The sequence below is a fragment of the Bacillus rossius genome, chromosome 1, assembly GCF_032445375.1.
Source record: "Bacillus rossius redtenbacheri isolate Brsri chromosome 1, Brsri_v3, whole genome shotgun sequence".
Lineage (NCBI taxonomy): Eukaryota > Metazoa > Arthropoda > Insecta > Phasmatodea > Bacillidae > Bacillus > Bacillus rossius.
This window is the reverse complement of record NC_086330.1, coordinates 367,970,097-367,996,974: the sequence shown is the minus strand read 5'-3', so window position 1 is coordinate 367,996,974 and position 26,878 is coordinate 367,970,097. Positions and strand designations below refer to the sequence as shown.

Genomic DNA, 26,878 nt, shown 5'->3' with positions numbered 1-26,878 from the left:
TTTTTTCCACCCCTTGAAGTTATGGTTGGTCGTATCAGAAAAATAATATAGACAAAATATTTTGGTATTACTTCTACGAGGTACGTTACATTCAAACGGATGTAATATTTTTCATATTACGTGAGTTATACCGATTTTTCTGTTTTTTCATTACCTTCGCCATTTCTACACCTTTGGTCGGATTTTATCCATTAACGGACTCGACCGAGTGTTTTTCCATGTATGTATTTTATGTATCAGTTTGGGAGTAATTTGTGCCCAATTACGTCAGTTATCGTGTCCATAAAATTGTGACATATATAAACTTTTGAGCTGACGTTGTTTTTGGCGTCTATGGACCATGAAACGAAAAGCTATATAAACATTTTCCAATGGTCGCATCCTGGTAACGGCAAAAATAGGTAGTATTTCTTCGAAATCTACCAAAAATAGTATCTACGTGAAATAATAACCTAAATTTAACTAAAGTTATCTATTCTCCTCACAATCCATAATACATTTTACAAGCGTAGTATTCAATATGCTATATTTTATATAAAACTTTCCTGATAATGTTTGCAGGAAAGAAAAAAACAACAGGTCTGGAAGTAAAAAAAAATATTCTTCTTATTCTAAGGTAAACGTATTTTAAATTAATAAAAAAATCACTCTACCAAAGTTTGGTATAAAAACAGTAGATTTTCTATGTGATTATTATGTTATCGTAAACCGATATACTCCATAGGACAGTTTAAGAAATAATTATCTGCCATGATTAGTTTTCTGAACAGCTTTCGCAACATTCCTTTGTCCTCTAAATACTGCGCAGAATGAGATTATAAATTAAAGCAAAAAATATATATTACCAACACAAATTCCAAAGTCTACGTAGCCATTAGCTAATCGTCAAGGCTCTTAACAACTGTCAATCAAACAAACAAGCACTTGAAAATGCTATCGTTGAATGCCAGACATTGTAAAATTTAAAGCGGTCAGCGTGTTGGTAGAGGAGTATAAATAAGTCCACAGTGGAATCACTCGGCAGTGTATTTTTGCGAAAACAAGACAACACACCAAAATGAGAGGTAAGGGTTCAAAAGTTTATATTATGTCTGAAAGATGGCAGGTAGCCCGACCAAATAACTAAACATAATCTCATCTTACGGATGAAAAGTCACTCACATCTATGCCTCATAAGGAATCAACCCAGAACTCCTCTCAGCTACGATGAACTTCTGAGGCCAGACCTTCTTCGTCTTCAGCAAGGTGGATGTTTTCGAGACATAGCGCCAGGCGGATTCATAATAATCACCCTCTTTATACTTGTGTAGGCTTCTACGCTACTGCCAATTCCCTTGCGGAGATTTTCAGTGATTGGCTTTGTGTTTTCAGAATCAATTTTGATTACAGTACTTTAAAATTTCTCACGTGAGCGTCAATGACAAAACCTAACTTTGAGTACACTTGGAGAATTTTAAACGATGTATGGCCTTTGAGTTCCATATTCACATTTTATATCCCGTAATAAACTACAAATGTGCTTAAGAAGATGTTTACGACGTTGCCAACCTGCTGTAGAGGCCAATTTTATTAGGACTCGCGTGAGAGAAGGGACCTTGTTCCCCCTGACAATAATCCAATTCATTATTTAAAATGATAATGTGACAGACTCGGAATTTTTCCATCCTCTGGAAGCGGCAAATTGATAAAAAGAAATGATTTATAATTTAAAAATATTTCGCACCAAATAGTTAGCAATACACTGTAACTATTTTTACTGGTAACAAAACAAAAATAAACTTGAAATTGGTGTAGATATCTTCAGGTGAATTCTAGACGTTTAATTTTGCAGTATATCAGTTGTCGATTCATTCAAGAGCGAAACGAGCAAACCTGGCCGTAAAGAAACAATGACAAAGGAAATAAAGCAGAAATAAATAACTCTTTATTACAGCTTTACAAAAGAACAGACGTTGACATGATAAAACACTATAATATAAGAAGTCTATTAATAAAAATAGAGCTATTAAACTAGATTCCAGTTTCTATGTGCACAAAAACTGTTCCATTCACCAATTCGGTCAACGGTTCTGTGAGAGGCTATATTGGTGTGATCTATCTAGCTACACTGTAAATATTTTGTAAATAGAACTGAAAAAATCATGTTTGAATTACAGATGTATTAAAATATGTACATTGGCATGAAAACAACTGTATCTCTACAGAGAAATGTTTGCAGTAATACTGGGTTCGGAATATTTTCCGGGCATTTTTTATTTGTTTTGTCCCAGTAGGTACATACATTAGTTAAAGTTATTTGTAAACCTTTTTTTTTTTCTGCATATCTTTCCAGTATTAACTGCACACATTAAAGGAGCATAATAAAACCAAATAAAGTCAAATTGTTGAATATTCTATTATACTTTCCATGGTTTAAATAATGTATACTTATATAAAATCCCAAACAAAATTTAAATATATGAGTGAGTTTTCGTAATTGTGACAAGAAATATTCAGTATTGTTCCTAAAAACGTGTTTCATATACGCAAACAAATTACAGCAAACAAATTTACAATATTTTATTGTTTTATCACTGAAATGGTTTCCAAAGAAGTATTTTGAAAAGTATTTATTTTGTGTAGCATACTTCTATCACGAACGCCCATAATAAGTCACACAAAAAGTATGAACGCTTGAAAAATGGCCAATATGTAAAATTTAAATTCAAAACACCTATCCGAATTACTTAACAACCCTCACGAAAGCAATTGGCAGTTTCAAATCGAATACGAATTCGAAATCTGAGAATTGGCGTTTCACAAACCTGTCTTCGCGATCAACGTGAACTCAATCCAGCGACGAATGCGCGAATCTTTCATCAGAAATGCACTTTGTTTTGCTACCAAGAAAGTTGTATTACTCTCCTAGGAAAATATCCAGTGTGTGTATTGACTAAACTGCGATTCAACCAAAACAAAATAAGGACAGCTGCACTTACAAAATTACAATAAAAATAATTTATGGTCAAAGAATAGAGGACTCTATTTTAATAAAAGCCGCTCATTTTTGTTATTTTTATTTCATTTAAGACTTTTAAAAGCACTTGTAGACAAAGACAGAGGTTTGATAAAGCATGGCCCTTAGTGCAAGGTATCATGGGTTCAAAATCCCAGAAGTAAGGCACTTAAAAATTTATCTTTTTTATTATAATATTCAATTACGTTTAAATTGAAAGTAACGACTTTATTATCTTCGTGGTATAAAATCGGAGGCGTTAATAGGTCCAAACATAAAATATAAAAGAATAAAATACTTTGGCAAGGTTTCGTAAATTTAGTAAAATACTAGAAGATATTTTGTAGACAAGCTATTACGTAGTGGGTCAATTTGACTTGCAAAGTTTTCCAGAAACAGTTCGCAGCATGGAGCATTCACGTGAAAATCTAATCATTTGAAAGAATGAGCATAAACAGGACATAAGAAGTACACTTTTCAACTGAATCAGATATCAGTATATAACCAAATAATTATCTGTGAATATATACAAACCGGTAAAGGTTTATTTAACAAGAAACATTTAACACCAACAATATTCAATTAAATAACTACTATTACCTGACAGTACGCTAAAAATAAGAGCATGCACTTATAAATGTGCCTTTATAAAAAAATAGACTATGTAAGCATCAAGAAGTGGAGTCGACACGTGGTGAACGGTTGTTCTCTCTGTGTTCCAGCATTCGCAGTGGTAGCCGTGCTGCTGGTGGCCTACGCCCAGGCTGACGTCACCGAGCTGACACAAGCCCAGGTGGACGCGCTGTCTGCGGAGGAACTCCAGGCCATCACCCAGGAGCAGTGGGGCATCATCTCCTCCAGGTGGTGCAGTCCTCTCTTCGCCAGCTACGCCAAGTCCCAGTACCTGCCGGACCGCACCAACTGCCACTACTACTACGAGTGCGTGGGCTACAAGGCGGTGAGGATGGAGTGTGCCGCCAACCTCTACTGGAACACCAAGGTGAGACTCCAACCCTGATTGAAGATCAGCACCAGCAGATGAAAAATTCTTCACCGTAGCTGGGGTTGATTAGGAACTCAGAAGACCTCTTTGCTTCCCAAGTATGACATCGAGTGGGAGCATACTCATTTAAAAATGGGAAATTAAAAAAGTTCATCATTGTGAGAGAATTCCTTTAAAGCTCTAGTCATTATTACCTACTATAGCGTGGAGATGTGGACCAAAAGTGTTTACCAAAGAATGCAGCACTTATAACTTATCCTAGATTACTTATTGACGACGCAGTTGGGGGGAATAACTGTTTCTTGCTTATTTTCTTGCCTGGAATTATACTGGACACACATCTAACGAACCTAGGATCAGAGTTGAGCAATTATAAGTAACACTTGACAAATAATCCCTACCAAATCATCAGGGAAAATGTTTAAATAAAACTGAAGAATATAAACATGAATTTGGTATATTACTGTGATTAAAAAAAACTATTTTTAATTTGCCAGAAAGTACAACATTTCGAATTTATATAATTAAAATAAGATAATCGTGAATTTTTTAATCTGGAAATCTTCCATAGCATAACTCTATCCAAAATTCTCTACTGATCATCATATGAGACCAGACAGATTCATGAATCCATTTCAAGATAGATTCTATTATTTGCTCACAAATTACTTTGAGGACTCTGGGCCAATGAGAAGCACTCGGCCTAATCAGCTTCAATTCACAAGCTACTATTTTGGGATGCCTCACAAACCAGAAGCCAAAAAGGTGTATGACATTTCCCGTATTATTGTTTCCCAATCACTATTGATAATCCCATTCCACTAGATGGTATTGGAATCTGTGATGGAACTATTACATGAATCTTCTTCTGTATATTTGTTTCTAACGGGACTCCGGAGTGCTCTGTGGTGTGCTCAGATCCCCAGTTCCCGCGCTCCCGGGAACACGACCACGACTGCGCGGCCGTGAGTCTGCGTGCCGGTGGCTTCACTGAGCGAGAGCGGTGTTGCCGAGTCTCGTGCTCCTTGTTGCAGCTGAGCACGTGCGACTTCCCGTACCGCGCGGGCTGCAGCTACGGCAGCGCCGCCCAGCCCGCCCAGATCCAGCCGGCCAAGCCCGCCCAGAGCCAGCCGGCCAAGCCCGCCCAGGGCCAGCAGGCCGTGCCCAACCAGCACCTGCCCATCCAGCCGGCCGGCACCAACGACAACGGCGCCATCGAGATCCCCATCGCCAACAACCCCGTCGTCGTCGACCCGTACAAGCAGTAACACCCGCTTGACAATTCGTGGTTTTATTTATTAACTAAGATCCTGTTAAGTTTATACTTGATATCTTACTAATGTATACACTATGCAAAATAAAACCAATGTAAATTCGTCTTGCTAAACTGGAATTTATATGTTTACTTAACTATCAACAACCCAAAATAATTATAAAGTGATAACTGATAAATTAATTCTTACTTTTACAGAATTTTCTGTTACTATAAATTTTATTTAATAGTTTTGTACTTAACATAAATTAAATCATATTTAATATATCCATAAAAACTAATTCAATAGTATAAACATAAACAAAATACATCTAATTATTTATCAAACATTTATCTACATCCTAAATTTGTCTTGTTAGAATCTACTAAACCACTATGTTACCGAAGTACCTCGAAATTTTTAAAACATTTTAAAAATAATACATACTAAGTACTTTTATACGTTTGAGGATAAAATTGTGTTCTTACCTTTGATATATTTGGAAATACAGGCTGTCCATAAAGTCTTTCCTTCATTACAAACATTAATATCATGAAAACTACAAATGCTAGCAAACTGCAGTTTGGACGAACCTTTTGTGTAACTCATATAGTTTATTTGCCAGACAAGACTAGACAACTTCTACATGTGCACCGTTGATGGCCCGCAGAACATCAAGGCGATATTCGATTTCTTGCCATGTTTTCTTCAACATTTTGTCTGAAACAGAAGTGACTGCCTCTGTTATCCGTTGAACCAGTGTTCTAACATCAGGCACACGTGTTGCATACACTTTATCTTTAAAAAATCCCTAAAGAAAAAAGTGGAGGGGGGTAACATCGGGTTATCTCGGTGGCCAGGATGTTGGTCCATCGTGTCCAATCGAACAGTCTGGGAATGTTTCATTAAGGAATTCACGGACATTCAATCCCGAATGTGGCGGTGCACCATCCTGTTGGAACACAACCCAAGGCTGAAACTCTTGTAGCTGAGGTGCTGCATAGAGGTCCAACATGTCTAGGTAGATGTGCGCTGTTATTGAGCTCTCTGCAAAAAAGAACGGCCCAATGACTTTGTTATGCAGAAGGGCGCACCAAACATTGACTTTTGGGCTATCCCTCTCATGTTCCACAATTGAATGAGGGTGTTCGGACACCCATATACGCACGTTATGCCTATTAATAGAGACCGGAAAAATTTGTGCTTTCGATGGCCTATAGGATAGACGCCACAATCCCATACTCACCAGGCAAATGCCACCTGCTCATTGGCTACTGACTCGTGACACCTGTCAACTGGGACGCTTGCGAGTCGGTACTTTTTTTGGTTGAAGGTTTTTCATTGGCTCAAAGTCCTTCAGATAAACAGTAAGCCAATCGCAGAAGCAATATAAAGGTACAGTTTTTTGGAGTCTAGCATATCGTGAAATGAATACGCGAATTTTTCCGCTCTCTACCTATTAACTGTACCAGACGTATGAAATGTTGCTTCATCGGAGAAACAAACACGCTGTAGATATCCATTATCAGCGTCAATACGATGCAACATTTGTGTCGCAAATTCAGCGCGAAATTTTTGGTCATTTGGTTGCAAGGCTTGAGCAATTTTAACTTTGTACGCATACAAATGAAGTCTTTTGTGTAAGATTTTGTGCCCTGTTGAACGTGGAATACCAAGTTGACGGGAAGCCTGACGTGTCGATTTGGAGGGGCTTCGTTGGAATGCTTCTTGAACAGCGTGGACAGTGTCATCTGTTACAGAAGTACGACCTGTTCGCGAACGGTGGCCCACACTACCAGTCTCTTTAAATGTCTCATACCAAGCTTTTATGCTCTTGTGATCAGGTGGTAGACGTCCATACTCCCTTCGGAAATTGCGCTGAACCGTAACAGGGGACCTGCTCTCGTGATACCACAGAACACATTGAGCCTTTTCTTGCATGGAGGTCATTGTGCCTTTCACTCTTCAAACACCACCTACCTGAAACATACACACAAATAACTAGCACGCTACACTACACGTTCATCCATGCCGCATTTTGCTAGCATTTGTAGTTTTCATGTTATTAATGTTTGTAATGAGGGAAAGAATTTATGGACATCCTGTATTTCATGTATCAACATCCTACTAATATTATAAACGCGAAAGTTTGTAAGTATGGATGGATGTTTGTTACTCTTTCACGTAAAAACTACTGAATGTATTTTAATGAAACTTTACAATAATATAGCTTTTACATCAGAATAACACATAGGCTACATATTAATATGAAATTCCATCCTTAATGGAATGAAAAAGTGAACAATTCATTTTATAACAGAAAAAATCATAGGTCATAGACATACAAATAGTGAGTGAGTGTCATTTTTCTATGTCTGCCACACGATCATACACATAGTAAGGTCTTGCAAATTCATATTTTTCTCCTTGGTGAGATCAGCCCGCTTAGTGGAGCTCGCAGTGGCTAGCAAAATAAAGGTGCTAATAACAGTTTGGTTCTTAACTTCGTCAATAGATAGAGTTGCCTTGAATTTTAAACGCACCTTCGTTCGATGCGTTTGTCATGTCTTTAATTTTAGTTTGTTGTGCCGCATGCGTTCCTATGCCATTTATCCGATTGCGATTAAATTTTGGTGAGTTGTTATGCGGATGCCCGTGAAGGTTTCTGAGATGGTATAACTATTTTGCAATAGTTTGAGCACGAATAGTTTCAAAAAAAATGTGTTTATTTCATATTATATAGCGGACTTCGTCTGTTTTTGTTGTCTAAGTGCGCACGCATGACACAATTTATTTAAATTTAAAAGAGAGACAGAGATAGAGTGATATATACATATATAGAGTGAGATATAGACGGAGAGACAAGTTGAGATAGAGCGAGGTATAGAGAATGAAATGGGTTAGATAAAGAGATATACCTATAGATGTATAGAGCTATATAGAGACTTATATTTAAAATATATAGATATAGTGGGAAGTATATATGTAGACATAAAGAAATAAATAGAGATAGAGAGATACATAGATGTAGATAGAGATAAATATATATAGAGAGATGGATAGATGATTTGTATATGTGGAATTACTTCAAACATATTACAAAACAAAACTGAATGAGGCATTGCAATGCAGGCCGAGCATTAGCTAGATAATGGAATCTTTTCAATATTAGTAATCTCTTATTTTTCAGCTTTTTTGTATATTGCTTTATGAAGTCTAAATTACATACAGACCAGGTAAATAACTATAAACTGGCAGAACAACGTCTGTCGGGATCTGAAAGTGATATAAATTAATTTTCACACTTGACATTCAAATTAAGAAGACTTTTACTAACTACATCTGATTTCGAAAAAGGTCCCCTTCACCCTGTGTTCATCCCGGGCAACGCCGGGTATTGCAGCCAGTTATTTATAATGCAATGGCTCTTGAGTATCTTTAACTTATTAAATCGAAACATTTTGCAAAAAAAATATATCTGGGACGATAATTTAAATTGTATACTAAAGTCAGTAATTAATGTTATATAATAATTTGTACTATATTGCCAGCTAACGCTAACAAAGTATTTATGCATATAATTTACCATTAACTCTTAAGCATTAAGAGTATAAAATATTCTTTAAGTAAGAAAAAACTGACCACAAAATTAAACAGAAGCTGGTTTTGAAATGAAAACTTTTGCAGGTGCAAAAAGAAAAAGTATTTAGTAGAAAATTGTCTACTCGGAGTCCTCATAAAAATCACAAGGATTAGGCTGTAATCTAAAGAGCCTGTTCTTGAGTAGCAAGAAGTGAGACTGTCCGATGCTATCCTGAAGGACTGCAGAGCACGGGATAGTGTCCTGGCTATAATATTAGTAAAGGCATAGGTTTCAGAATCCCATTGCGATGTCAGGGGCACCAAAGGCATGTCATCATATTAGACTACTATTTTCTCACAAATTACTTTGAGAACTCTGGGCCAATGAGAAACACTCGGCCTACTCAAATTGAAATCACAAGCTTTTATGTTGGGATGCCTCACAATACACAAGCCAAATAGTAGATGACATATTATTCTGTATTCTTGTTCACAATCACTATTAATAGCCCTCCAGTAAATTACTTTGGAATCTGTGCTAGAACTATTACATAAATTGTTTGAGTTAATTTCGATGTTAAATAGACATATTTTGCATTAATTGGGGTCTATTCTACTTTGATTTTTTGAGGAAATCGTGTGATTTTTTTACGAATTTCTTTATTAGTTTTAATGGGTGCATTTACTAATGTCCATTAATCCTCATGCAACGTGATTAGTTCAAGTGTTAGTTATAGTTCACTGCAAACACTACGTGGGGTTAGGTTTATAAACTGAAAAAAAAGAGTGAATATATTTCTAGAAGATACTGACAGAAGACATATCACATGGTACATGCAGTCTAAGCATGATATTTCTGAATATTTTGGTGCTTAGTAGTACACAACTCACTTAGAGATATAGTGGTTTAACTTTGTCTTACTGGGAGGCAAAAAGTCACCTCTTCGAGGGATAATGCAAAACGTCGACACATTTTATTGCAGGTGAACACATTTCTCCCCCTCCACATAGAACTGTTGATATCTTATTCTGGTACTGTGGCACTGGATGCCCCAAATCTCAGAAAGATTTCACGATGGAGGGATATGACATTGGTGGGAGTTGTGCATGCAAAACTGTGTTTTAATATTTAGCTAACTGTGGTTGCTTATTCACAGAGTCTGGATTACATGGGCTCTCTCATTACATTTCATTACAACTAGCCACGTCTGTATTATTTATGTGCGACCAGTTAATAATAAATAATTAAAAATATTTTTTTTTATTCTAGGGTATTGCACCCATTTTTCTAAGCTTTTAACTATCACCCTTCTTCCGATTATTTCCATACTACTTATAAAACTACTATTCCATATAAACCTTACCATTTAGATATTTAACAAGGAAAATTTGTGAATATGATGAAATGGGTCAGATATTTATTTTAGTGTCCGCTTTCCATTATGATCCTGCCTTCAATAACATCACTAGCGACCAGATAAGATTGAAAGATCCATGCTGATTGTTTTCTTAAGTAACAAAGTATTTAGACACAAATATCGTCTTCTTGAAGTAAAACATATAAAGTTGTAACTGCCTGGAAATACCTCACCAAGATGGCAGCATTGTCTGGGTCGATGATTATCAACCATAGACCACAACACTGTTATAAAATGACTACTCTACCACTAAATAGCATTAAATAAAACAAGAAAAGCCTCCTTACCGGATATAAATTTAAAAATAATTATTGTGGTAGAACCTTTACAGTGTTTACTGTAAAAATCACACAAAGGTGATTAATCAGTCCACAAAGATGGACTCTTTCATTAAGAGCAGTCATTATGATCCATACGACATTCAACAAATAACTTTGCGGTTATCTTGTAGACATCCCCTTACAAACAATTATAAACCAAAATGGCCTGATATTAAGGAGGGGGTTAGTTTTCCTTCTAAAAATAATATAAAAAACAATTTAGTCCACTAGATATTTAAAAAGTATTCATTGGCCCTGACTATGTAAAAGCTCTTGGTCTAGGAAAGAGTTAATATACCGCCTACTACAAACACGTGGCTAGGATTGACTAGCAAACGATTTCTTAACGTGGCAGTTGAGACAGTTGTTTTAGTTGATGGAGATAGTCTTCAAATCACCTGACATATAAATAAAGTCCTTGAGTATGTTGGCAAAAAGAAGACATCACAGCTTGTACATACTCTCGAACAACGTGGCTTGGGATATTCATGGCTGCGAAAGTTTGACATATGAGTTTCTACTTCAATATTAGAAAAAATCTGGTAACTATGCTAAAGGGAAATACAACATGCACTTTAAAACAAGCATGTATAGGTTCTCCACTGGAATTTCATCATTACTGCAGGCAGGATCAACAGTCATGATTGTGTGAAGGCAGAATGTTGACAACTCATTGACGTACCTCACCAAACCTTCAATGCAATGGTGAACAATAAATGAAGTGATACTAAATATAGAAGTTGAGATCCAATGACTAAGTGAAATATGTGCTCAAGACCTTAGTTTAAATCCTCCGAAATTTAAACACAGACCAACTTTGTAACACTCGGAGAAACACACAAACCTAATCACTAAATTATTTTATATATATTTTAAAAGAAGCATGTTATGTGTAATAAATATATAAATATATTAATGTACAACATATATATTTACTAGGGGCTGAATATATGCTACCAAAATATGTCTTTTATAAATTTATCATTATTCAATGTGCTCAGAGAAACTCTCAAATATTAAAAAATTATCACAAAATAAAAACTAATGCTGAAGACACTTAATGATACTATTATTCCAACTAAATAATGAAGATTTTTCAGACTACAATTTTTACATCCCTGATCTCCATAATATCCTGTAGCGAATCACATTACTTATATTGATATATTTCTGTATTAATATGTTAAACACATTTCGGTATCTTAGATCCAGTTTAACTGTTTCAATATTAACTTTTACTTTAATATTAAAATAAAATTAATCACTTTTTATGGAAAGTTCATCGTCATATTAAATGGCTCCCTTGTATATCTTAAATATGAATGCATCGTGTTGACATATAAGAAGTTCCGAGATCGTCATAATCTTGACGGTTGATACGCCTTTAAAGTAATTTCATAACCGTACCACAACAAAGTAGGTGCATTTTACATCACATATATGAAAAGCTATTTCATAAAGTTGAATGTATGGTGTCTGCAAGTCAAATTGACCACAAATATAAATAAATGGATAAGTAGGTACTACGCTGTATGGAATACCATCATGCATCAGAATAGTTTATTTTTGTAGATTTGTATTTTATTCTTGTAAATATATAAAACATAATACATTTATAAATGATAAAAAATGAAAGTGTAGAATGTATTAAGTTTACCCAATGAAAGAAGTCAAATCAGTAAATATTATGTATCATTTTAACATTATTTATTCAAAGTTAACACTCCCATACATCATTTTTGTTCTTTATTGGTTATTGAATGGGACGACAACTGGAATGACATTTTGGTTCGCAACTGGAATCTCGATTGCTTGGTTGTGGTTGCTTGATCCTGATCCTGAAGCAGATCCTGATCCTGAAGCAGATCCTGATCCTGATCCAGAGGCAGATCCTGATCCAGAGGCAGATCCTGATCCTGATGCTGATCCAGAGGCAGATCCTGATCCTGATGCTGATCCTGATCCAGAGGCAGATCCGGATCCTGATCCTGATCCCGAGCTAGAAGATGCACTGCCGTACTTGCAGCCTGCGTGGTACGGGTAGTCACAGGTTTCCAGCTGTAACAAGAGACTTGCAGTCAGTACAGTCCCAGACAACACTCAAACCTTCCAGCAGGTACCAGAACTCTGTTGGATCCAGCGTTGTTACCTTGGTGTTCCAGTAGAGGTTGGCGGCACACTCCATCCTCACCGCCTTGTAGCCCACGCACTCGTAGTAGTAGTGGCAGTTGGTGCGGTCCGGCAGGTACTGGGACTTGGCGTAGCTGGCGAAGAGAGGACTGCACCACCTGGAGGAGATGATGCCCCACTGCTCCTGGGTGATGGCCTGGAGTTCCTCCGCAGACAGCGCGTCCACCTGGGCTTGTGTCAGCTCGGTGACGTCAGCCTGGGCGTAGGCCACCAGCAGCAAGGCTACCACTGCGAATGCTGTAAAACCAACATTAAAAAAAGATTAATTTTACGTTTTACATCGCAAATTTAGGCAGAGACTCCAAATGGAGCCCAAGGTTATAGTGTGCTCTGAAACACTTGGGTTCTGACTCGTGGTTTATAAATATTAGTCACGCCTGAGTTTTGGGTTCGAAACCCCTATGGCCCTGGCCACATCATTGAAACGGACTATCAATCATGTGTACCGATTACCAACTAGAAATATTCGATAAATTACTCTTAACTCTCCGACATGTTCATAATCATCTTTTCCATTGGCTCAGGATTCTGTAAGACAGATTTATTGAATGAGTAACGTGTGTAAGTGTATCTCAGGGAATAGCAGAAATCACCGGTATGAACATGATAACTCGGATGCATCCATGATATGCAGGAGACTTGTAAATGGTTTTGCTGCGGTCCATTAACAAGGGAAATCACTGCGCACTGCCATAGAACACAACACGTCCAGAGCTACAATCAACGGGATCATGTGCAGTCCCTCTATGTGCATGTTGAGTGGTGTGTGCTATCACGGATATGGCATTCCTCCTAGTATATATAGCTAGAGCATTACCGATGATACTGTATCCATATATATATATAAACCTTTTCGGACCGAAGTTAATTGGAATTTCGTCTACTGGTGTTGCATATACACCTACAATTTTGAATTTTTGGTAAGAGTCCCAATTTTCAGTACAGATTTAAGATTGTTGAAAAAATGTATTGAAACGTCTGCCCGATTAACTTGTGTTGTATCTTGAAAAGCTACATAAGTATCTCATATTATGATAAAATATAAATACTGAGCCCCTGAAATGTGCCGCTAGAAGGATGACAAAGGTGCACCTGATTAAACTCTGTCCTCTCACTAAATTAATATGCGAAATATTTTCGGACATGTTTATTCCCACACACAAAACTGTGATATTAATTAGCTATTTGCGCACTTGTGTAAATATTTGTATATGTAAAACAGTTGAATTAAATGACATCTCGAATTTTTCTGTATTTAAATTTATATTCGACTGTTAATTATGCAATATTAGTTCATCTTTCGTTTTTTCTAGTCTTAAATAAGAAACTGGCGAAACTTTATAATTAAATAATATTTATTAATTTACGATGAACTCTACATTCTTGTACGCAAAGAAGTCGGTGTCTATAGTTCATTATCTACTTCCGTGTGATTTGGCCATTTGAATTTTGTATTGATTCTTTATCCTTCTATCCAATGAGAACGTAGTTCAAGAGTATACTTATATATAGTATTCCATGTCTCTTCAAACATTAACCTGAGTTTTACAGGTCTCTGATCATAACTAATGACTATTTTGTATGCAATTATTCCCAGTAGCAAACAATGGATTTCAAAGGTGTAAACAACGCGAAAGAAAGTACATAAATCTGGAAAAGTTTTAGATATCACAGGAAACAATATTTTACTCACCGTTCATTTTTGAAGTTCGTCTACTTGATGGTCTCAATGCGATGAATGGTTTCTCGTTGCTTTTACATGGCTATTTGTAACAATTCTTAATCGCATTATAAAATAATCATGACAGTTTTAAGTGGTTCAAATGTCACTGCTGTGTGTTTTCTTGGGAATTCATTGACTTGACATGGGCGCTATCAATACGAAAACCATTGATGATATTTTTAAAATCATAACATGAGTATCTCCTCAAGGCCAAGTCGCATTCCTGTCCATACCTTGTGACGTAGGTGTGCTTATGCCATATCAGTGAAGTTGGACTAGTTGGTCATTCAGTCCAGAAAGCTTGATTGTGGTGACGCAGGTCACTCGCATTAGAGAAATGGTGTTTGCCATGTCAGCTTGCATGTGGTGATGGAGGTCACTCGCATTACAGAAATGGTGTTTGCCATGTCAGCTTTACTGTGGTGAAGTAGGTTACTTCATTAGAGAGTTGGTGTTTGCCATGTGAGCTCGCTCAATAGGGGGCTTGATTTTGATGGAGGTTTTCTTTCTTCGTAACGAACAAATTAGTGTTCGTGCTCTTTTCTTATTTATAAAGACACGAGAACACCCTGCCTTCATTCTGTGGCAAAATAAGCTTTTACCTAATATTTGGACCACTTTAATGATTGAAACTTTGCATGATGGTTTCCATGCCTCTGACATCTGGACTTTCTGCGAAGTATTTGGATATTAATAGAGGAACCAAATTCCGTTTCTTAAATCTATGTTATAATTTAAAAAAAATACAAATACTTTACAATTACTTTGAAAATGACCGATAATTAAAAACAATGATAACAAACTATACGGCTGTAATTTAAGTATAACATTTAGATTTTTAGACTTTGTGAAAATGTCTGCAGAACGTGTGAAGTAAGAACGTGGTTTGCCTCTGATTTTATAACAACGTCCATTTGACAATTATACTTCTTACAGTATCCATTATTATTCTAAAATCTTTATTTATTATTTGTTTGGTTTTTCTGAAGAAGCTGTATTTGTTTGAACCGAGTGAGCTGGTGAATTCTCGAGAGTTCAGGTACACAGCTTGTGTCTTGCCACGTAAGTTTAGGTTTCCGTGATCTTCCACATTCAATCCGCCCAAAATTCCTTACCAAAAATCATAAGCGAATCATTCCTTCTAATAACTTCGATCTCTGTGATATATGTCAAGTCTGAAATTGTTAATACCAGGATGGGATTTTTAAGGGAGATCCATGGTGCCTACCGTCCATGCACGATGTTATATAGGATATCATGTGGACTTTTTAGTAGCCTGCCGGCCGTATTCATGAAAGTTCTTGCTACTCGGTTGTATGCAGTTTTTTTCCCAATATTTTCTACAAGATGGAAATATTGAGAAATCTGACGGTAGTTGGTAGTTTTTCTAGAGGTAAACGATGTCGTTAGAACAATCAATGTGATTTTTCAATACCGAAAAATGTGAATTGTTAAAAATGTAACTTTCGTAGGCAAAAATACGTAAATATGAATATTTGTTGTCTTTTAATAAGTAGATTATGACTACCACAATAAATGAGCTCGTCAACATTCATAGCAAATAACGCAGAATCTGTAAGCTAGTATCATGAAACAGATTATTTCATAGAAATGTCTATGCATGACTAAGAAACTTTCCATCACAGCATCCAGGCTTGGTGAAAAAGACAGTCAATATACACTTTCATATCGATAGAATTTTAAATTTCGTTGTGTATGCGTGCGTTTTACACCGACTCATATTTCCTCTGGGCTTTTAAGATAAGAGAGAGTTTTCCACCGGACCTTTTTCCTCAAAAATAACCTTAAATCATAGGCAGCACAAATTAGTTAACGATTTAAAAATTTTATTCTTAATTTCAAAAACATAAATAATTTTTTTGTTTTCAAGTTGTGGGCATTTTTTCAAATGTTTTTATATCCCCGCCCTTTTCCAAATTATTGCATAATATGACTAAAACCTTTTCTACCCAATCATAAATAAATTGATAAAATTCCAAATAAAATCATACATCCTATACTATTGGGAAATAAAAATTACTTATTCGTCTTATGCGGCAACAATTTTTTTAACTTATCACTGTAAAATAAATTAATTTTCTAGCTTATTAATTTATTTGCTTTCATCATCCTTCTTTTGAATTAACTTTTCAAGTTAGTAAGGAAATTATGTTATAGAATGACTTGTCAAATTCACTCGATTATAAATTTGTTACGTAAGTCTTCCAAGTATTATAATTTATTTGGAATCGTTTCCTGATAGGGTTATTTCATGATTCTGTATACAAAATTTAGTCACAATATCTAATAATTTGGTGCAGGGGAGGGATTTAAAAATTTTAAAAAATTGCCTGTGACTCAAAAACTGGACTCTTTTCTTATTTTGGCTTTTTAAATTCAAAACCGTTATTATTCTCCTATAAACTGTTCTCGACTCGTTGATGAGTTATGGGTAGAGACCGGAAAAATTCGCGAGTTCAATGACATCTGGGCTAGCTTACAAAATCCTCTACTTGCTCGGGAAAATTCTATCTGTTCATTGGCTGTTAACCTTGTGATACGTCTCGACTGTGTAGCCTTGTGATTTGATGTTTCTTTGGCTGATGGTACCTCATTGGCCCAGAGTTCTCTAGTTAAACTGTGAGCCAACAGCATAATCAAGCCAAAGGTACAGGTATTTGAATTTTCACCTACCGCGAAATGAATTCGAGAATTTTTCTGGTCTCTAGTTATGGGACACCATATATATATATATATATATATATATATATATATATATATATATATATGCATGTACACCACTGTCATTAAAATCAGAATATTTTAAAAGGTCTACCATTTTCTCTTTCATTATAATCTATTAAAATTTAAAACAAACAATAATATATATATAGTTTGTATTGTCACTAAATACACGTAAATTTAAAACTGCTCTACTTAAGTTTTCATGATGAACTGCTTAAAATTAATTAATTAGGAAATGTTGCCATCGATATCAGTGGAGCCAATGAGGATGAAGTAATGGCAGAATAAATGTGTTGTCTCTCGAAAACAAAATCTGTCAATATTGTTTACATAGTAATTCTTTAGTTATGAGCATTGCGTGTTAGTAGTTACGTAATTTTTGAAAAACACCTGACACTTACGAGAACTTGGCACTTGTGATAATTTACTCGTTAGATCTAAATGGACGCCACATTAGTGTAGATCGCAACCGTGCGAAGCTTGGGCGGGGAAACGGGAGCACCCGGAGAAAACCCCGTCCGCTCGCGGCAACGTCCGCAGTGTTTCCCACTTGTGAGAAGCGGACCAGTCGGGATCCGAACCCGGCCCACCTCGGTGGAGGTAGCGCAATGATACGCATTGAAATTCCCACGTGATATGCTCTCACGCAACTATATTGTGCTTTATCAGTTTCTCAGGAATGTGAAAAGGTTAGAAAAAAAGTCAGTTAAGTTTTCTTGAAAGTAAAGTGATGCAAACTGCACTTTGGTCTCGGTGACATGCTCACAAGTGCAGCAGTCAGATAAGTGTGGCAGTGTGCGAAGAACTAGCACTGAAGTGGACAGCTCTAAGACATATGTTAAAATAAAATTCCTTAGAATACAATCCCATAGTTCAAAGTCCGCCAGACTCTAATCGCTTTTGTCAACTATTATTTATTTATTTAATTGTTTAAACACGAACAAAATTCAGCACTAAGCCGGTTTGAGGTTTTCTCGTGTTAATAACACAGTAAAAAATTTAAATATCATTTTAAACTAAACATTTAAGTCACGCCATAGACCACCACTAAAGAAATTTAATGAACAAAAATAATGAAAAAAAAATGGTTGTCTGTAAAGTCGGTTTACGGACGATAGTTTAACGTGACAACGTCATAACAAAACACTAATAAAATAATTCAATACTTTTATGAATAGAATTGAATAATTTTTATTGAATTATCACTATTTTGTATGGATGCAAAGGAGTGAAATGAAATCTATAATTTAATTGATAAATTTACTTTTTTATTTGCACTCATTATTTCAAATATGTTTATTACTTTAACTAACAGATTATTTTAACTATAACTTTTCTACATGTTTGCTATTTAACTTCTTCCAATCTGTGTTATTCTGTTAAGGATAGGACGATGATAGGAAAAGTAGGAAACGATTTGGAGTGTTTCAAGTTTAATGTGCCTCGAAAAAGTCAAATCGATGGTTGTTCCAATCGAGTGGAAGAGAGATAGATGCGGCGCAAGCGTACAGTGAGCGTAACGGGATAAAGCGTAACGGGACAATATGTCATCCTTTTTCGTGCGTGCAGCCGGCGTTCATCGATTTATTAGACGTTGTCACGTCAAAAAACGTAATGGAAACCATTCCATAGTAAAATAAGCCATTTCTATTTCTTAAAAAAAATTACTTATAAGTTTATATCCATGCATTGTTACACCGTATCTTATAAAAAAATGTGTGGTATGGTGACTGGGTGGGGTCACACTTCCAGTACGCTGACTCTGTTAGCGTGGCAGGGTCCCATTTGACTGTTTATTGTGAAGCAGTGCGCGGTAACATCCAAGAGAAGTTGCGAAATCAATGTTTCACAACTTACCGTGTTGACTAAAAAATTTTCACGTAATTTAATTGGTGCTTCCAACAAGAATTCACTATCTTTCACGGCCTATAGCCTGAGGTTCGCCCACGTTTCGGTAGAAATCGGAGTCACCATCATTAGGGTGATGGGGTAACCCACAAGCCAAGAATCCGCAATCAGTCCGCACTTCGTCGCGATTTACATTTCTGCAAACAATGCTGTGATAATAATGCAAGTTTATTTCCCCTCCCTTTATTTTTTTTTTGCAACTAAGTTTTAGGACATTCTAGACTCGTGTTTTTTAAGAAAATAATTCCTAGCTATAACTCAGAACGTGTTGCGGTGATGAAGATGTATCAAATCAAGCACGTTGGCTGAGCACTCAACCTCGTTTCAACACTTCATCGATACTGAAGCCAGTGAAGATGTGACGTGCGCGACACGGTGATGAGGTTTGATGAAAGTAGCATACACGACTCTCATTGGTCAGGCCTTGGAGTCGTTAGTGCTGAAGAGGCCTAGAGGTTGCGGGTTCAAACCCAGTCCCGGCATTACTCACATTCATGGACACATGCGGCGTGTCCCACACTTAGTGCGCATTTGCTCTCTCTTACCAATGGACGATTACTGGGGGAGCCTACGATTCACTCGTCCTTCTGGACATACCCGAATACTCACGTTGGCAAGCCTTCTTTTCACAGACGAGAGAGCCAACCCGAATTTCCCCGAAGTTCATGCTCGCCTTTTTTTTTCCGTATTTTCCGGGGGAAACCGTTTACATGATTTCACAGTATCTTTAATGTAGCTATCCTAACCAAATAAACCGTCCACAATGTTTTAAAGTATTTATAATGTAGCTAACCTAACCTTATTGACCATTAGTTATGAGTTGTATATTTATTTACAATGAACAAAATAAAACCGAAGATGCACAATCGGGCGTTTGGCTCTCTCGTCTGTTGAAAGAAGACTTGCCAACGTGAGTATTCGGGGAGACCTAAGTTGCACATAAGGTTTGGACCCTGCCCGAACTTACCCGAACAATTCACATTAGGCCAACCTCGGGTTTATTTTCATCCTTCAGATACAAAAATATAAAGACTGCTATATCATTCACATAATAGATATAGAACTTTTCAGGTAAGTGAATAAGCTATTTTTGATTATATGTTTAATAAATGTTATTAAGATACAATTTATTTGCGGGAAAATAGTTTGGTTTTTAAGTTAGGCATTGGTAAATAATTCAACATGCAGAAAATATTTGTTATCTTTCGTCATATTTACTTTTAAAATAAGTACGATGCTTATCAAAATATAATTTAGCAAAGATAAACAATGGAATCGTGAATGGCTGGAGCAAAATATTGGAGAATTTTAAGGGAATTGATATATTCGTGTGTTATATGTATTTTTTTTAATTTTATATGGCTCGATTTTAGCTAACACACTGTCCTTGTCTGTTGAATTAGCTGGACCGTACTAGCATTTAGTTGCACGTGAAAATTATTATTATTGTCTTTTTTTCAGGTTTTAAAGACATGGGTCTAGGATATCGAAAGCATCCTACAGGGTCGCTGGTGTGGTAGCTGTTTACTTGATGTAATTCAGAATATTTTTTAACTTCATAGATGCCAGAGCTGGGTAAATTTCTAGAGTACAGACTTTTCCATAAATAAAGTAATAAAAAAATTCCACAAACAGTGTGTTCAAACACTACAGACTATCCACTACTTATGTAACCATAAAACAAGGTTTGAAAACTACAACTTTATTCTGAGAAACTACTGTGCATAATTTTATTTTTTTGCATAACAGAATGTTTGGAAATTTTTGTTGATGTCTTTGGGGAAAAAAATAGAGAAAGGAGTGAATAGATGTAGAAAAATGTCTGTTAAATAAGATACCTAATGTATTGAGCATATCAAGGTATACCTAAATTTACCATACGAAATGTAGTGTTTACCACATGGTGTGTATTATGTTGCCATAAACATTACTTTTTTCTTATACAGTTTCTGTTATTCACTTTGCCTGCCTCCATAGTGCCATTTGTATGACTTATTCATGACATACTCAGTACTTGTAAATTGCTTCTGTTTGTTGCAGGCATGTGAATAAATTAGAATCATGGCTTATACATTAAATTATTTAGACACCCATGAAAATTAAGAATTGTGTACCTTTTGTTGTAGGCATGTGAAGAAATGAGACCATTAGCTTTACAGTAAACCCATTGGACACTCCATGGAAAAGAAGAATTTATTTTAATTATCCTCATTATAACTATGCTTTTTTCATTGCACGCAGAATGTTTTTTTTGTGTCATTCAATTGATAGTTATTAAGAAAGTTGGAATAAAAATAGGTTTGTGGAATAAAAAAGGAAGTGTATTTTTACAACCTTTTATTTCAACAAGACATGTCAGTAACATCTCCAATGCTAGCATTGTGAACAATTTGTCAAAGAAGGTTTAAGTGTTTCATACAGGAAAATAATTCTGTCATTTGTACAGGAAATAAAGTACAAAGATTTTTTTTGCCAGACCTTCATAATCCATTATTTTACATTTTAATATTGAAAGCTTATCTTTCTATAAGCAAAGAGGGGCCATAGCATGGCATGGACTAAGGAAATGTATCTGTGAACAGGGACTGCAAAGGGACAGATTATTTCAGTTACATAAATTATTATTTAAACGGTTTTCATTTAATTAGGTGAGAAGCCTACTTAAGGTACACAATAAATAATACTGACGGTAATACAATAACAATAAGTTATGCTGTCTGTTAATATTAATACATATAAATTTGGTATACAGACTCCAGAAAATACGTTTGCATTAAACAATGAAAAGACGTCAATGAATACACATTAATTATTTAGAAAGACGAGCATTACAACTATCAAGGCCATCAACAACGCAAGTCACATCTGCATAACAGTGGTATGGTCCCTATACGGACCATCAAAAGGGCCGTTGTGCCCACACAAGGCTGACGCCACGAATACAGAAAATTACATTGAATCAGAAGGCAAAGAAAATACGTGAGTAGTATAGGAATGGGCATCCGGAAACTGGCTTCTGGCTGAGGATTGAGGAGTGTGTCGACCGCCATCTTGGATTGTGACGTCACGGCGGCCATCTTGGATGGTTTTTACCTTGACCTTTGACCTTGACCTTGACCCCGACGGCCATTTTGGATCCGCCATCTTGATTCCGCCATTTTGGATGACGTCATTGTGTGTTCTCGAAAATTCCGGCGATGTGTTATCCGCCATTTTGAATGATGACGTCACCGTTGCAATTTACGTTACGGCCGCCATCTTTAACTTTTTTATTTATTATCCGAATTTAATGAAATTTTTTTTAAAAATTATAAAAGAAATCCATTAATAAAATTTTAATAAAATACTTATAAAAAACCTACATTAACGACACGGAGTTTGGAGTCCTCGGTTCGAACCCGGTGAGGGCAAACAAATAAAAATGGCGACCGATCCTTCCCCCTAGGTGACTGCAGGCAGACTGACTCCCACCACTTTTTTTCAAAGCATATAGATCGTCATCTAGTATGACGTCATGACCGCCATCTTGTCTGCGATGCTGGAAGCCATCATCATTGTATCGTCGGCTAGAGTGCACCAACGCCATGTTAGTTTAATTCTTACCCGCTAGAGTGCAGTAATAATTTATTACTAAGGTGTCCGCCATCTTGTCATTTGACCGCCATCTTGAAAATCCTCAATTACTTAGCTAGAAATTCGGGAAAAGTTCCAAAATTCATTAAATAAATCACTCATTAATTTACATATTTATTAGATCGAATAAGGTCCTTGGTTCGATCCCTGGCCGATACAAAACAACTTTAATTTTAAAAAATACCACTAAAGTGTAAGGTTTGAGTAAATAAAAACACCGCAAGTTCTTTTAAAAAATACTTTTATTACATACATACTACACTACTACAAGTACAAAAAAAATACACAGACAAATTACTAAAGTTTTGGTTAAGATTTATTTCCACATTTAATCCTGTGCTGTTCAAGACACTGTATTGCTGTGAGTCCTGATTTTCGAGGTCGATTAGCGAAATACTTAAAGCACATCTTACACATATAAATCTTCTTTTGATGTTTTGTAACCTGGGGTCTCACAAGTCGGGAGAAGTTTTTGATGTAGCAGTAGTGTGCAGAACTGCTTTCATTTGTCACAAGCAACAAATCGAAATGATTTTTTCTTTCTTGTTTGGTTACCCGAATCGGACACACCTTATTATCCTCATTTAGCGCATACACATTAACTGAGACTTCAGAGTTATTTTTCTCAAAAACTTTTATCTGATTTAATGGTGTCGGATAGCACAGTCCATCGAAGTTGTACTTATTCTCCAAAGCATAATACCTCTTATCAACACGGTTTTGATGACTTCCCTCGACAAATCTTGCCAAAATACTCCATTTAAAACAAAACTGGTCCTTCAAGTTTTGGCAATTGACTACTGCTCTTTTGTTGACTATCGCCTCAGGTAAGGCAATAAATGATGATGTCTGATGGTATGGAAGCATACTATCACTTGATTCGTTTCCTATACACATAATCTTGTGACTGTCCAGACTGTTACAATGCGAAAAAACCTTATCGCATTTGTCGCACTTATATGTCTCTCGAGAGATTGTCAGAGACCTACTGCAGGTTATTGATGCACCACTATATTTGCATTGACGCGATGTACGCTCTTCATTAATTGATGTCGGGAATGCAGATGATGACATGTCAGCTGATGGTGAAACAGCACGTATCTTTGTCTCCTCTGCAGCAGGTATCGGGATCTCCACAGCTGTCGACACCTCAGCCATTGAGCTCTCCGCTGCCGTGGTCTCCTCTGCAAATGGTATCGGGATCTCCGACTCCATCATCGTTGCTGCCATCGAGGTCCCCGCTGCTGTCGGTAAACATTCTATTCCGGTCGAAATAACTAAATCTCATGAAACTTACTGGAGAGAGCACGTCCGTACTGCACCGCGGCCAGAGGTGAACTGCGGGTCCAGTCGTCCGAACCTCGCTTATATACCCACGGTCTACTGGTATACCTCATGAGTCAAAATATTGTCTGTATTTAAAATTATTTTTTTATTAGGTACCTAAAAATTGTAGAAATAAAAAGCATACGAGTTCAAGTTTTACACATTTATTTATAAAAATTACACAAATACATATTAGGTTAAGGAATCAAGCATTTTCACAAGCACAGTCTTTAATGCCGCACGAACTGTCACGTCGACTCCGGTTCCAACTGGTTCGTTGACTCCGGTTCCAACTGGTTCGCAGGCCACAGGATCAGGAACACAGGTTTCCAGCTGGTCATCTTCTGCGACGTTGACAACTCCGACAAGACATGGTCGATGACGTCTGTGACCACGTCTACGCCTGGGCTTTGGCTCAGTGCTAATTGGGACAGATTCACTGCCTGAACTGCGTCGACGAGACACACACCGTTTGGACGTCTGCGTAGAAGCATCACAGGTCGCAACAGGTTGCAACACGTCCATGTTTGGTGTTGCACGTGAAGACGAGGCGACTACCTCAGCGATGCTAGCAGGAAGGATTGTGTGTGGTCTCATGTGATAGACGACACAGTTTCCAGGTTCGCAACAATCTACCAGCTGCTGGGTCGGTTCGTAGGACACAGGAAAGTGCGCAAACCGCCAATGCTGAGCGCCTCCATCACAGGTTTCTGTATATGTACGTAGATACCCGGAATCCCAGTAGCTGTACTCGACACTGCTGAAGCTAGGTCTTGCGCTCACGTACACGTTAGCAGGATGAAACGTAAACATCTTCTTGCAGGTCGAACGTCAACTGAAGGCATGTACGTAGGTACGCCATTTATATATGCAGGCTCCTACTAACACTGTGTGTGCCATTTCTGCATTAACTGCGAGTTTGTACAGGCACAGACACGTTCAAACTTGTCACGTGGCTGCATGTCATATATTGCACTAAGCTTGCGCAGGGAAGGACAGCCGTAGTCGGTCTGTATATCTACGATTTCAGCTGCTCTGTCGTCACACAACTTGCTCAGCCATTTCTTCTGTTCAGGTCCGGCAACGTAGATTGTTTCGTTTTGAACTAGTAAATCTTGAAGTGTGTTTTTCACTTGGTGGTACGGAATTTTTCCTTCGTCCCACTCCAGGCCATGGTAGTATTTACATAGCCATTCGTTCGAGCGTTTACTTTTTTCGTCTAGTAGTTTCCAAGGATACGGAGGTCGGAAGCTGCGGGTTCGAGTCTTGTCTCCAGAGGTGACGGCAATTTCTTTGAGAACAAAGCCGTTTTGGCTCTGAAAACCTTGCAGGTTGCAGTACATCTTGTCGCTAGCAATGCTCGATCGTAACTGAATTATTATCGCAAACGAAACAGTATTTAAGTCAGAATTTTCACAAGTTTGTCTCGACAATTGTACGAAGCAAGCCGATCGTGAAGTATCAGACAAAAAGCGTAGGTGTTTGGGGGAATATTTCCGCTAGTCGTTATCTCGATCCTACAGTCGATGATGTTTGAATTTATTCGATCATCCTGTTTGGAAACGTCAAACACCATTAACGGAGCCTTGTTCTTGAAACTGTCTGGACTCAGTATCGGTGACTGTATCCGCCCATAGTAAGCTTGCTGAAACTTGGCGTACATTTGATATGCTAGAAGAAATCTTCCACTTTCAAAATCCATGTTCATGTCAACGTACGGATAACTTTCGCTGTTTAAAAATATTTTTACATTGCGTATTTGACAGTTATCGAATACGGAGCGACTTACTCCTGCATTGAGCTGCCTTCCGGTCTGAAGCCCAACGATGATGTATCTTGGTTTTTCCGTAGCGAAGCTGGACTTTACTATCCAATTGATACGCTGACTATGAGGCAAGCCGGGATAAGTTTCCAGGCTCCAGGATCGGAATGGCACATCGAAGTTCTTGCCATTTTCTATGTTCTTCAACATCTTGACTCGTTCAACGGTGCTCACTTGGATGTGGGGCAGCATCCACTCGATAGACTGTAGTGTTAGCGAGACATCTTGAGGGTTTTCTGCAGCGGTGACAATTGCATTAATGTACGTGTTGGCTAGAAGCAGTACGAGCTCTTGTTTCGAATTAATGATTATATGCTTGTAGTCCTCAGCGAATCCAAGAAGCATGGACAGAGGAACACAAACTTCGAACTTCCCTTCGGCATAAACCGGAAGCTTATATTCATCCTCGAGAGCCCAACCGGCCATCTTTGCAGCAGACAGTTCATTTGGAGTGAGCGAAAGGTAATTTTTCATAGCAGATGTTATGCCTACATCTCTCGTCTGGTCTACCTCGACACCATTGAGTACATATGTAATGCGCTCGATTAGGTGTAGAATACCATTGCAGGATATTGATGTCGTTGTCGGGTGCGTACCATCCGCTTTTGTAAGCGTGCCTCTTATACGTAGAAATGACTGCGAAGGTAAACTACAAATATCTTGGTGTTGTACTGCAATGCGTACTTCCGATGGTAGTGCGTACGGTCCGAGCAGGAAAGGCTGGTACTCGTGCAATTCCATTTTCGTAATGCTGTCTTCAAAAATGACCGGATCTTCCACGTTGAGGATTTCGTCTTCCATATTTATTCGGCACTTGTCCAATACTGAGAAGATACTTTATGTTGTCAGGTGTTAATGCACCGATGTCTGGTAGAGAACTGTTCTTATTCAAGGCAATACGATTTCTTTTATAACTGTTCGGTGTTACGAACTTTATGCCCATCGCTTCAAGTGCAAACG

At 37.2% G+C, this 26,878-nt stretch overlaps 2 protein-coding genes across 2 annotated transcripts; one reads left to right on the top strand and one right to left on the bottom strand.

Moving 5' to 3' along the window:
- Positions 1-958: 958 nt before the first annotated feature.
- On the top strand, positions 959-5,385 carry LOC134528406 (probable chitinase 10). The gene is made up of 3 exons (XM_063362005.1): positions 959-1,064; positions 3,718-3,995; positions 5,033-5,385. The coding sequence occupies exons 1-3, from the start codon at positions 1,058-1,060 to the stop codon at positions 5,264-5,266; spliced, it is 519 nt and encodes a 172-aa protein (XP_063218075.1). The 5' UTR covers positions 959-1,057; the 3' UTR covers positions 5,267-5,385.
- A 6,869-nt stretch (positions 5,386-12,254) lies between these two features.
- LOC134530565 (chondroitin proteoglycan-2-like) lies at positions 12,255-14,534 on the bottom strand. Its single transcript, XM_063365515.1, has 3 exons — positions 14,455-14,534; positions 12,721-12,998; positions 12,255-12,629 (listed from the first exon to the last, which is right to left on the bottom strand). The coding sequence occupies exons 1-3, from the start codon at positions 14,459-14,461 to the stop codon at positions 12,318-12,320; spliced, it is 597 nt and encodes a 198-aa protein (XP_063221585.1). The 5' UTR covers positions 14,462-14,534; the 3' UTR covers positions 12,255-12,317.
- Between the last annotated feature and the right edge of the window lie 12,344 nt (positions 14,535-26,878).